Source organism: Engystomops pustulosus, chromosome 11 (genome assembly GCF_040894005.1).
Source record: "Engystomops pustulosus chromosome 11, aEngPut4.maternal, whole genome shotgun sequence".
In the NCBI taxonomy this organism is placed as follows: Eukaryota; Metazoa; Chordata; class Amphibia; order Anura; family Leptodactylidae; genus Engystomops; species Engystomops pustulosus.
Window position 1 is genome coordinate 88279820 of NC_092421.1, and position 13648 is coordinate 88293467.

The following is a 13648-nucleotide window of genomic DNA, read 5'->3' on the forward strand; positions in this document are numbered from 1 at the left end:
AATCTGCTCAGCTCCTCCTGCTCTATAACATGCTGCCTGCAGATAGGATACCAATTATTATCTGCTCAGCTCCTCCTGCTCTATAACATGCTGCCTGCGGATAGGACACTATGTACAATCTGCTCATCTCCTCCTGCTCTATAACATGCTGCCTTCAGATAGGAAGCTACGTACAATCTGCGCAGCTCCTCCTGCTCTATAACATGCTGCCTGCAGATAGGACACTTTATACAATCTGCGTATAACATGATGCTTGCAGATAGGACATTATGTATAATCTAGTAAAATTGTTCCCCAAACTTTTTCTGCTTTTGTCTATGTTGGCTCCGCCCATTGCAGGCTGCGTGGAAAGGTGACATGATCTGCAGTTTCCCAGGCAGTGCTCACTGTGAAATACACCATGCAGTGAGAGGGACAGCATTCTGGTAAGGACAGGAAGTGGACTTCCTGTCTGCTCAGGCAGAGATAAGAAGAGACACTGAGCTGTCAATCAAAAGGAGATGTGGTTCTCTGGCAGCAGTAAACATGACTCTTCTCTTCAGAAGTTGACTCTGTCTGCTCATTTGCATATCAGAAAAACAGCTGTAATTAGGGTACAGAGCCTTAGTGGCAGATAATCTTAGGTAATATGGGGAGAATTTTTAACCCTTTACCAGCAGGTATTACTGGTGTGAGGGGTAAAATTCTGGTGACAGGTCTTCTTTAAAGAGTTAATGGATAAACTAAACTTTTCTCATCATGGAAAGAAAGTCTTCACTAAAATCTTCACTTTTGAGCCTCCTCCAGTTAAGGTATTTTACTAAATACAGGTATCAGATTCGCTCACCTCATAATGTGCGACCCTCTGAGACTCGGATATTAATTGAGCATTGCAGATTTTGCAGTAAGTCTCCGTAAAGAGCGCTCTGTCCTCCACTTCTGCAGACTTCATCTAAAAAAAAAGTAAAAGAACAAAATGCAATTTAGAGCCAAAAAGACAACAAAAATATAATTATGAAAAACACAATAAAAAGTTTATCTAAGGTTTTATGGCTGAGGAAGAAGGAGAGAACCTGGGACAAGGGAGATGAATTCATCACTGACAGCTGGATTGGCGCCACTTTTCAGGCTGTCACTGTCATAATAACTCAAACCAACGATCGCCATTCCTCATAACTCGCTCCGCCACTGAAGGCTGAAAGTGGACTGTTCACACGACAACCATCAACTTGCCTGGAATTTTAATTATCTGCAAAGTTTGATGCCAAAGTCATCTAGAGCGCTCAGAGCTACTACCGAGAGACGGCTTATTCCAAAGGAAAAAAATAGGGATAAAAAGACCTTCTGCGTAAAAAGGTAAAGCAGGGAAGTGCTATAGCAGTACAGTGCATTCTCCTATTAGCATCTGCAGATAAACAGATAAATAGCGCAGATGCAGGCTGCATGTTATAGAGCAGGAGGAGCTGAGCAGATTATAACATCCTTCTGCAAAATGTACAGAGCAGAAGGAGCTGGGTAGATTGTACACAGTGTCCTATCTGCAGGCAGCATGTTATAGAGCAGGAGGAGCTGAGCACATTGTACATAGTGTCCTATCTGCAGGCCGTATGTTATAGAGCAGGAGAAGCTTAGCAGATAATAATTAGTATCCTATCTGCAGACAGCATGTTATAGAGCAGGAGGAGCAGAGCAGATTATACATAATGTCCTATCTGCAGGCAGCATGTTATAGAGCAGCAGGAGTAGCTGAGCACATTGTACATAGTGTCCTATCTGCAGGCAGCATGTTATAGAGCAGGAGGATCTGAGCAGATTGTACATAGTGTCCTATCTGCAGGCAGCATGTTATAGAGCAGGAGGAGCTGAGCAGATTGTACATAGTGTCCTATCTGCAGGCAGCATGTTATAGAGCAGGAGGAGCTGAGCAGATTGTACATACTGTCCTATCTGCAGGCAGCATGTTATAGAGCAGGAGGAGCTGAGCAGATTGTACACAGTGTCCTATCTGCAGGCAGCATGTTATAGAGCAGGAGGAACTGAGCAGATTGTACATAGTGTCCTATCTGCAGGCAGCATGTTATAGAGCAGGAGGAGCAGAGCAGATTGTACATAGTGTCCTATTTGCAGGCAGCATGTTATAGAGCAGGAGGAGCTGAGCAGATTGTACATAGTGTCCTATCTGCAGGCAGCATGTTATAGAGCAAGAGGAGCTGAGCAGATTGTACATAGTGTCCTATCTGCAGGCCGTATGTTATAGAGCAGGAGAAGCTTAGCAGATAATAATTAGTATCCTATCTGCAGACAGCATGTTATAGAGCAGGAGGAGCAGAGCAGATTGTACATAGTGTCCTATCTGCAGGCAGCATGTTATAGAGCAGGAGGAGCTGAGCAGATTATAACATCCTTCTGCAAAATGTACAGAGCAGAAGGAGCTGGGTAGATTGTACATAGTGTGCTATCCGCAGGCAGCATGTTATAGAGCAGGAGGAGCTGAGCAGATTGTACATAGTGTCGTATCTGCAGGCAGCATGTTATAGAGCAGGAGGATCTGAGCAGATTGTACACAGTGTCCTATCTGCAGGCAGCATGTTATAGAGCAGGAGGAGCTGAGCAGATTGTACATAGTGTCCTATCTGCAGGCCGTATGTTATAGAGCAGGAGAAGCTTAGCAGATAATAATTAGTATCCTATCTGCAGACAGCATGTTATAGAGCAGGAGGAGCAGAGCAGATTGTACATAGTGTCCTATCTGCAGGCAGCATGTTATAGAGCAGGAGGAGCTGAGCAGATTGTACATAGTGTCCTATCTGCAGGCAGCATGTTATAGAGCAGGAGGAGCAGAGCAGATTGTACATAGTGTCCTACCTGCAGGCAGCATGTTATAGAGCAGGAGGAGCTGAGCAGATTATACATAGTGTCCTATCTGCAGGCAGTATGTTATTGAGCAGGAGGAGCTGAGCAGATTGTACATAGTGTCCTATCTGCAGGCAGCATGTTATAGAGCAGGAGGAGCTGAGCAGATTGTACATAGTGTCCTATCTGCAGGCAGCATGTTATAGAGCAGGAGGAGCAGAGCAGATTGTACATAGTGTCCTACCTGCAGGCAGTATGTTATAGAGCAGGAGGAGCTGAGCAGATTGTACAAATATACAGTGGATACAGTGGAGATCATATTAAATCTTCCCAAAAAACTATATACAATCTATTCAGCTCCTTCTGCTCTATAACATATCACCTGCAGACCAGACTGCATTTTCCCTTTAAATGGGGATGAGCCGGTCAAAGAAAGGGATCTGGGGGATATGGGCACAGAAGAGCTGCAGGGGCCCCTTTGTTCTGATTTAGAGGGATCGTTCCAAATTTGTATGGCAGATGAAAGTGCAGGTTCAGCTGAAGTCGATGTCACTGCCGCTCAGTTCAGCACACGTCGGTTCCCATCTCCAGCGCACAATATATAACAAAGAATGTGTCAGCCGGTGACAAGTCATTCTCTGATGCTTCCTCAGAGCAGTCCTTCCTTTCTGCCGTCCCCCTTTATGTCCTTCCATTAGGACTGTGCATACATCTCTTTATTGCACGTCCGTGGTCGGTGCAAGGTTCTTCCCTATTACTTTTCTCCTCTTATTTTTTTCCCTGCCACCGTGACAAGAGCTCAGCGCCCGTCTCCACTATACGCAGGAGCCAGCGCGCCATTCTGCTACCTGCGTCCTGCTGATAAGTCAGCCGTATTGCTTTGAAATTCAATTATATTTCGCCAAGTCTGTGGAATAGAAGACCGTGCAGGGGAGACTTTGATATAAAATTGTCCATAATATCCCCTGCTATCTCTGCACACTGGTGTAAAGACTTGGACTGTGCGTATACACCAGCTATTCATCTAAAAATGACGGAACACCACTTATAGCTGTGGGATCATAACAATGTAGCCACAATCTGTGCTACATCATGATTAGAGATGAGCGAACACTAAAATGCTCGGGTACTCGTTATTCGAGACGAACTTTTCCCGATGCTCGAGTGCTCGTCTCGAATAACGAACCCCATTGAAGTCAATGGGAGACTCGAGCATTTTTCAAGGGGACCAAGGCTCTGCACAGGGAAGCTTGGCCAAACACCTGGGAACCTCAGAAAAGGATGGAAACACCACGGAAATGGACAGGAAACAGCAGGGGCAGCATGCATGGATGCCTCTGAGGCTGCTTAATCGCACCATTATGCCAAAATTATGGGCAACAGCATGGCCATGACAGAGTGACAGAATGAAGCTAGATAGCATCTAAAACATGCAATAATTGACCCTGACACTATAGGGGACGGCATGCAGAGGCAGCGGCAGCAGCGGCAGCAGGCTAGAGAGTGGCATGGCGACATACCCTAAATGGACTCAGGCTTCAAACCAATGGGTGGCAGAGAGGAACCAAAGGAGGTGAGCAAGAAGTGCTCAAATAATATCGGTACATGATAAAAGTTTGCCAGTATATTTTGTGGATTACACAGCAGGGTGGCGACAAAGTTAACATGGAAGCCATGAAAACAACCCAAAATTCTGCCTGACACAGCTCGTTTGATAAGGGGACCATGTATGGAGGCAGTGAACTAGTAGTAGATTAAAGGTGCTGCAGTTAAAACTATGTTAGTTGGATCTTGGCATGGAGCTGGCGCTCCGCTGCCAGACGAGCTTTCGCCAATCCAAGCCCCTGTCTCTAGGCTACTCCCCAAACAGCACTTTTGTATAAGATCAAGTGTAGTAGCGTTCTTATAAGTTTAGGATATGCCGGGTGAGGGGAATGTAAACAGATGCGCAAGAAGCGCTGAAATAATATCCCTAAATGGTAAAAGTTTGCAAGTATATTTTGTGGATTACACAGCAGGGTGGCGACAAAGTTAACAACTTTGATGTGGAATGCCCTGTAATAGCTCTTGGGCGGTGTGCCTTTTATCGCCTAGGCTCAGCAGTTTCAGCACCGCCTGCTGTCGCTTAGCGACGGCACTGCTGCTGTGCCTAGAGCTACCGACTGATGGCGCCATGCCCACGGATGGTAATTCGGAGGAGGAGGAGGTGGAGGAGGGGTGGGAGGAGGTATAGTAGGCCTTTGAGACCTGGACCGAGGTAGGCCCCGCAATTCTCTGCGTCGGCAGTATATGAGCAGCCCCAGGGTCAGACTCGGTCCCAGCCTGCACCAAGTTAAGTGTAGTAGCGTTCTTATAAGTTTGGGATATGGCGGGTTAGGGGAATGTAAACAGATGCGCAAGAAGCGCATGATGCGCATGGAGCTGGCGTTCCGCTGCCAGGCGAGCTTTCGCCAATCCAAGCCCCTGTCTCTAGGCTACTCCCCAAACAGCACTTCTAAGAACCTTTTGTATAAGATCAAGTGTAGTAGCGTTCTTATAAGTTTAGGATATGCCGGGTGAGGGGAATGTAAACAGATGCGCAAGAAGCGCTGAAATAATATCCCTAAATGGTAAAAGTTTGCCAGTATATTTTGTGGATAACACAGCAGGGTGGCGACAAAGTTAACAACTTTGATGTGGAATCCATGAAAACAACCCAAATTTCTGCCTGACACAGCTCGTTTGATAAAGGGACGATGTATGGAGGCAGCTATATGGACGACTTTTGGAGGTAGCAATGGAGACAACGTGTGGAGGCTGCTATGGAGACAATTTAATTTGGATAGTGCCTGTATGTGGCAGTCCCAAACATTTTTCAAACCAGAGGAGCAGGTAGGTGGCCCTCCAGTAAAATGGAATAGATTGAGTGCCTGTATGTGGCAGTCCCAAAAATTCTTCAAACCAGAGGAGCAGGTAGGTGGCCCTCCAGTAAAATGGAATAGATTGAGTGCCTGTATGTGGCAGTCCCAAAAATTGTTCAAACCAGAGGAGCAGGTAGGTGGCCCTCCAGTAAAATGGAATAGATTGAGTGCCTGTATGTGGCAGTCCCAAAAATTCTTCAAACCAGAGGAGCAGGTAGGTGGCCCTCCAGTAAAATGGAATAGATTGAGTGCCTGTATGTGGCAGTCCCAAAAATTGTTCAAACCAGAGGAGCAGGTAGGTGGCCCTCCAGTAAAATGGAATAGATTGAGTGCCTGTATGTGGCAGTCCCAAAAATTGTTCAAACCAGAGGAGCAGGTAGGTGGCCCTCCAGTAAAATGGAATAGATTGAGTGCCTGTATGTGGCAGTCCCAAAAATTCTTCAAACCAGAGGAGCAGGTAGGTGGCCCTCCAGTAAAATGGAATAGATTGAGTGCCTGTATGTGGCAGTCCCAAAAATTCTTCAAACCAGAGGAGCAGGTAGGTGGCCCTCCAGTAAAATGGAATAGATTGAGTGCCTGTATGTGGCAGTCCCAAAAATTGTTCAAACCAGAGGACCGGGTAGGTGGCCCTCCAGAAAAATGGAATAGATTGAGTGCCTGTATGTGGCACTCACAAAAATTGTTTCAAACAGAGGACCGGGTAGGTGGCCCTCCAGAAAAATTAAATGCATGAAGTACTATAGCAAGAGCCAGTGGGCCCTGTCAAAAAATAGCCATTTTCCTCTGCTTTACTGTACAAAGAGGAGGAGAAGGAGGAAAATGAGGAGGAGGAGTGGATCAATTATTCAGGTTGAGCTTCCTTCACCTGGTGGAGATTGGAAATTCTGAGAAATCCAGCCTTTATTCATTTTAATAAGCGTCAGCCTGTCAGCGCTGTCAGTCGACAGGCGTGTACGCTTATCGGTGATGATGCCACCAGCTGCACTGAAAACCCGCTCGGACAAGACGCTAGCGGCAGGGCAGGCAAGAACCTCCAAGGCGTACAGCGCCAGTTCGTGCCACATGTCCAGCTTTGAAACCCAGTAGTTGTAGGGAGCTGTGTGATCATTTAGGACGATGGTATGGTCAGCTACGTACTCCCTCACCATCTTTCTGTAAAGATCAGCCCTACTCTGCCGAGACTGGGGACAGGTGACAGTGTCTTGCTGGGGTGACATAAAGCTGGCAAAAGCCTTATAAAGCGTACCCTTGCCAGTGCTGGACAAGCTGCCTGCTCGCCTACTCTCCCTCGCTACTTGTCCCGCAGAACTACGCACTCTGCCGCTAGCGCTGTCAGAAGGGAAATACTGTTTCAGCTTGTGCACCAGGGCCTGCTGGTATTCATGCATTCTCACACTCCTTTCCTCTGCAGGGATGAGAGTGGCAAGATTTTGCTTGTACCGTGGGTCCAGGAGAGTGAACACCCAGTAATCGGTGCTGGAATAAATTCTTTGAACGCGAGGGTCACGGGATAGGCAGCCTAGCATGAAATCTGCCATATGCGCCAGAGTACCAACGCGTAAGAATTCACTCCCCTCACTGGCCTGACTGTCCATTTCCTCCTCCTCCAACTCCTCCAACTCCTCTTCTTCTGCCCATACACGCTGAACAGTGAAGGACTCAACAATGGTCCCCTCTTGTGTCTCGCCAACATTCTCCTCCTCTTCCTCCTCATCCTCCTCCACCTCCACCTCCTCCGATATGCGCTGAGAAACAGACCTCAGGGTGCTTTGGCTATCAACAAGGGAATATTCTTCCCCCGTCTCTTGTGACGAGCGCAAAGCTTCCGACTTCATGCTGACCAGAGAGTTTTTCAACAGGCCAAGCAGCGGGATGGTGAGGCTGATGATGGCGGCATCGCCACTGACCATCTGTGTTGACTCCTCAAAGTTACTCAGCACCTGACAGATATCAGACATCCACGTCCACTCCTCATTGTAGACTTGAGGAAGCTGACTGACCTGACTACCAGTTCTGGTGGAAGTTGACATCTGGCAGTCTACAATCGCTCTGCGCTGCTGGTAAACTCTGGATAACATGGTCAGTGTTGAATTCCACCTCGTGGGCACGTCGCACAACAGTCGGTGAGCGGGCAGTTGGAGGCGGCGCTGCGCTGCCCTGAGAGTGGCAGCATCTGGGCTGGACTTCCTGAAATGCGCACAGATGCGGCGCACCTTCGTGAGCAAATCAGACAGATTGGGGTATGTCTTGAGGAAACGCTGCACTATCAGATTTAACACATGGGCCAGGCATGGCACATGTGTCAGTCTGCCGAGTTGCAGAGCCGCCACCAGGTTACGGCCGTTGTCACACACAACCATTCCCGGCTTGAGGTTCAGCGGTGCCAGCCACAGATCAGTCTGCGCCGTGATGCCCTGTAATAGCTCTTGGGCGGTGTGCCTTTTGTCGCCTAGGCTCAGCAGTTTGAGCACCGCCTGCTGTCGCTTAGCGACGGCACTGCTGCTGTGCCTAGAGCTACCGACTGATGGCGCCGTGCCCACGGATGGTAGTTCGGAGGAGGAGGTGGAGGAGGGGTGGGAGGAGGAGGAGGCATAGTAGGCCTGAAACACCTGGACCGAGGTAGGCCCCGCAATCCTCGGCGTCGGCAGTATATGAGCAGCCCCAGGGTCAGACTCGGTCCCAGCCTCCACCAAGTTAACCCAATGTGCCGTCAGCGATATATAGTGGCCCTGCCCGGCAGCACTCGTGTCCGTGGTCAGGTGGACCTTGTCAGAAACGGCGTTGGTCAGGGCACGGATGATGTTGTCTGACACGTGCTGGTGCAGGGCTGGGACGGCACATCGGGAAAAGTAGTGGCGGCTGGGGACCGAATACCGAGGGGCGGCCGCCGCCATGAGGTTGCGAAAGGCCTCGGTCTCTACTAGCCTATAGGGCAGCATCTCCAGGCTAAGCAATCTGGAGATGTGCACATTAAGGGCTTGGGCGTGCGGGTGGGTTGCACTATATTTGCGTTTCCGCTCCAGCGTCTGGGGTATGGAGAGCTGAACGCTGGTGGATGCTGTGGAGGATCGTGGAGGCGACGATGGGGTTTTTGTGGCAGGGTCCTGGGCAGGGGGCTGACTAGCAGCTGACACAGGGGAAGGAGCAGTGGTGTGCACGGCCGGAGGTGAACGGGCTTGTTGCCACTGAGTGGGGTGCTTAGCATTCATATGCCTGCGCATACTGGTGGTAGTTAAGCTAGTAGTGGTGGAACCCCTGCTGAGCCTGGTTTGGCAAATGTTGCACACCACAGTCCGTCGGTCATCCGGTGTTTCCTTAAAGAACCTCCACACTTCTGAAGATCTAGCCCTCGCCGCAAGAGCCCTCACCACGGGAGCTTCACTAGTTGACAGTGGCGCTGATGCACCAGCTCTGGCCCTGCCTCTCCGTCTGGCCCCACCACTGCCTCTTCCAACCTGTTCAGGTCGAGGACTCTCCTCCGTCTCAGAAGCACTGTGTTCACCCGGCCTCTCAACCCAGCTTGGGTCTGTCACCTCATCATCCTCCGATCCCTCAGTCTGCTCCCCCCTCGGACTTCCTGCCCTGACAACAACTTCCCCACTGTCTGACAACCGTGTCTCCTCATCGTCGGACACCTCTTTACACACTTCCACTACGTCAAGAAGGTCATCATCACCCACAGACTGTGACTGGTGGAAAACCTGGGCATCGGAAAATTGCTCAGCAGCAACCGGACAAGTGGTTTGTGACTGTGGGAAGGGTCCAGAAAACAGTTCCTCAGAGTATGCCGGTTCAAATGGCAAATTTTCCTGGGAGGGGGCAGACTGGGGGGGAGGAGGCTGAGGTGCAGGAGCTGGAGGAGTGGGGATTTCGGTGACATGGGTGGACTGCGTGGAAGACTGACTGGTGGACAAATTGCTCGAAGCATTGTCAGCAATCCACGACATCACCTGTTCGCACTGTTCTGGCCTCAACAGTGCTCTACCACGAGTCCCAGTAACTTCAGACATGAACCTAGGGAGTGTAGCTCTGCGGCGTTCCCCTGCTCCCTCATCAGCAGGTGGTGTCTCACCCCGCCCAGGACCACGGCCTCTGACCCCTGCAGTAGTTGGACGCCCACGTCCCCGCCCTCGTCCTCTACCCCTAGCCCTGGGGTTAAACATTTTTAAAATGAGAGTTATAACTTTTTTTTTTTTTTTACTTTTTTTTGTTTTTTTTTGTGTTTTTTTGTGTTTTTTGTTTTTTTTTGTGTTTTTTGTTTTTTTTTGAGTTTTTAGAACCAAACAATCCTATCCTATTGCTATGGCTATTTTCTAGCCAAGTATCAAAGGAAGCACACTACTATGCCAGATGAGATGACACTGAGTTAGTGCCTAATAGAAATCCAACCCCTACTGAATTTTCCCACTTCGGCCTTTGCTATGGATATGTGTGCCACTAAGCGCAGAACACAGCGGTCGCAAGTCTCACTACAAATTGCTCAGAATTGGCAAGTACATGCACTGCAGAAACTACAGCCACCAGCAGATCAACCAGAAATCAAATATATAGAACGCTACTGTAGGCTTCAAGAAGCTATTTGTATTCTCCTATGGCTATTTTCTAGCCAAGTATCAAAGGAAGCACACTACTATGCCAGATGAGATGACACTGAGTTAGTGCCTAATAGAAATCCAACCCCTACTGAATTTTCCCACTTCAGCCTTTGCTATGGATATGTGCGCCACTAAGCGCAGAACACAGCGGTCGCAAGTCTCACTACAAATTGCTCAGAATTGGCTAGTACATGCACTGCAGAAACTAAAGCCACCAGCAGATCAACCAGAAATCAAATATATAGAACGCTACTGTAGGCTTCAAGAAGCTGTTTGTATTCTCCTATGGCTATTTTCTAGCCAAGTATCAAAGGAAGCACACTACTATGCCAGATGAGATGACACTGAGTTAGTGCCTAATAGAAATCCAACCCCTACTGAATTTTCCCACTTCAGCCTTTGCTATGGATATGTGTGCCACTAAGCGCAGAACACAGCGGTCGCAAGTCTCACTACAAATTGCTCAGAATTGGCAAGTACATGCACTGCAGAAACTAAAGCCACCAGCAGATCAACCAGAAATCAAATATATAGAACGCTACTGTAGGCTTCAAGAAGCTGTTTGTATTCTCCTATGGCTATTTTCTAGCCAAGTATCAAAGGAAGCACACTACTATGCCAGATGAGATGACACTGAGTTATTGCCTAATAGAAATCCAACCCCTACTGAATTTTCCCACTTCGGTCTTTGCTATGGATATGTGTGCCACTAAGAGCTAAACACAACGGTAGCAAGTCCCCCTGCTAATTCCTCACAAAATGGTAAAAGATGCAAATTAAAATAAAAAAAGTAGAACGTTATTGTAGCCCTAAGAAGGGCTGTTGGGTTCTTTGAGAATCACTCCTGCCTAACAGTAAGCTAATAGAACACCCTAACGCTTTCCCTGACCAGCAGCAGCTCTCTCCCTAGCGGCATCCAGACACAGAATGATCCGAGCAGCGCGGGCAGCGGCTAGTCTATCCCAGGGTCACCTGATCTGGCCAGCCAACCACTGCTATCGACGTGTAAGGGTACCACGTCATGCTGGGTGGAGTGCAGAGTCTCCTGGCTTGTGATTGGCTCTGTTTCTGGCCGCCAAAAAGCAAAACGGCGGGAGCTGCCATTTTCTCGAGCGGGCGAAGTATTCGTCCGAGCAACGAGCAGTTTCGAGTACCCTAATGCTCGACCGAGCATCAAGCTCGGACGAGCATGTTCGCTCATCTCTAATCATGATACAAGAAGTAACATAACTATGTATACAAGTCATGTACTGTAATGTGTATGGAGCAATAGGTGATCACTGTATGGCACCGCACCTAATACACATCACTAGGGAAGTCATCTGTGTCATCTAACCAGTTTAATGTTGGACCGCTCCTTAGGGAGTTTGTCTACCACATTTTCCCCTTTGACCCCATACATTGGAAGTCGTGAGCTCTTGAAGTGATTCTGGGTGTAGACGAAAACTGGGTTTGGTGCAAGAGATAGTAAACAGGCCACGGTCATGGCAGGCGGAGGAAGTGCTGATTCTGCAATCAGGCCCTAGGTCCGGGTGAGCAGCACAGACCAGACACATTTAACATGGGGAATCAGCAGGTCAAGGATGATTTACAAATACGAGGATGCAAATCAATATAAGATATGTAAAAAACAGAAAGCAGAAGCAAAAACTTCTATTCCTGAAGCATCCTGCTAATGACGTGAACACAATTTAAGGGAATGGACTAGCCAGGATTGACTCGGGAAAGAATAGTTGGTGTGTCCTTGCACTTTAATAAGTAACATGAGCTGGTTTGTGCACAGTATAGGCCAGTGGTGGTGAACCTATGGCACGGCCATCACCACAGGACAGAGTTCACCAAACAGGACCAAATCTTCCTGCGGTCCCAGATGATGCTCTCAGCACTATTTTAAAGCGACACTTCATTGGATGTTTGGAACGGCAGCAAAAGTGAAGTGGTGTTGACAGAACTGCGTCATCGTTGGAGGTCATCCTGCAGGACCCACCAATCTTCCTCTATACAGAGACCCTCTTTCTTTCAACTGTATTGGTGGCCTCAGGGGCTGATACGATTGAAAGATGTGGAAGAACACTAAGTAATAAGTTACTGCTTAAAATGCCACGTTGGCACACAATAAACAAGTGGATTTTTGTCGTAGTTTGGGCACTCGGTCTCTAAAAGTTTTGTCATCACTGGTATAGGCCATGGAAGAAGGAGAGGCCCAGTAGCCGGCCATACACTATGGACCAAGGGAACAGAAGAGGAGAGGCTCAGTAGCCGGCCATACACTGTGGGCCAAGAGAAGAGGAGAGGCTCAGTAGCCGGCCATACACTATGGGCCAAGGGAACAGAAGAGGAGAGGCTCAGTAGCTGGCCATACACTATGGGCCAAGAGAAGAGGAGAGGCTCAGTAGCTGCCCATACACTGTGGGCCAAGAGAAGAGGAGAGGCTCAGTAGCTGCCCATACACTATGGGCCAAGGGAACAGAAGAGGAGAGGCTCAGTAGCCGGCCATACACTATGGGCCAAGGGAACAGAAGAGGAGAGGCCCAGTAGCTGGCCATACACTATGGGCCAAGGGAACAGAAGAGGAGAGGCCCAGTAGCCGGCCATACACTATGGGCCAAGGGAACAGAAGAGGAGAGGCCCAGTAGCCGGCCATACACTATGAGCCAAGGGAACAGAAGAGAAGAGGCCCAGTAGCCGGCCATACACTATGGGCCAAGGGAACAGAAGAGGAGAGGCCCAGTAGCCGGCCATACACTATGAGTCAAGGGAACAGAAGAGGAGAGACCCAGTAGCCGGCCATACACTATGGGCCAAGGGAACAGAAGAGGAGAGGCCCAGTAGCCGGCCATACACTGTGGGCCAAGAGAAGAGGAGAGGCTCAGTAGCTGCCCATACACTATGGGCCAAGGGAACAGAAGAGGAGAGGCTCAGTAGCTGGCAATACACTATGGGCCAAGGGAACAGAAGAGGAGAGGCTCAGTAGCTGGCCATACACTATGGGCCAAGAGAAGAGGAGAGGCTCAGTAACTGGCCATACACTATGGGCCAAGAGAAGAGGAGAGGCTCAGTAGCTAGCCATACACTGTGGGCCAAGAGAAGAGGAGAGGCTCAGTAGCTGCCCATACACTATGGGCCAAGGGAACAGAAGAGGAGAGGCTCAGTAGCTGGCAATACACTATGGGCCAAGGGAACAGAAGAGGAGAGGCTCAGTAGCTGGCCATACACTATGGGCCAAGAGAAGAGGAGAGGCTCAGTAACTGGCCATACACTATGGGCCAAGAGAAGAGGAGAGGCTCAGTAGCTAGCCATACACTGTGGGCCAAGAGAAGA

The 13648-nt window shown here is 49.0% G+C and overlaps 1 protein-coding gene across 3 annotated transcripts in view; it reads right to left on the reverse strand.

The window, feature by feature from the left end:
* Positions 1-13648, reverse strand: part of ZMAT4 (zinc finger matrin-type 4) — a 370893-nt gene that overhangs the window by 267702 nt on the left and 89543 nt on the right. For 2 of the 3 annotated variants that reach the window (XM_072129269.1, XM_072129270.1), the window contains exon 2: positions 827-931. The exons of the other annotated variant lie outside the window; for it this stretch is intronic. In XM_072129269.1, coding sequence (XP_071985370.1) covers positions 827-931 — 105 coding nt within the window. The remainder of the gene's footprint in view (positions 1-826; positions 932-13648) is intronic. 3 annotated transcript variants of the gene reach the window in all.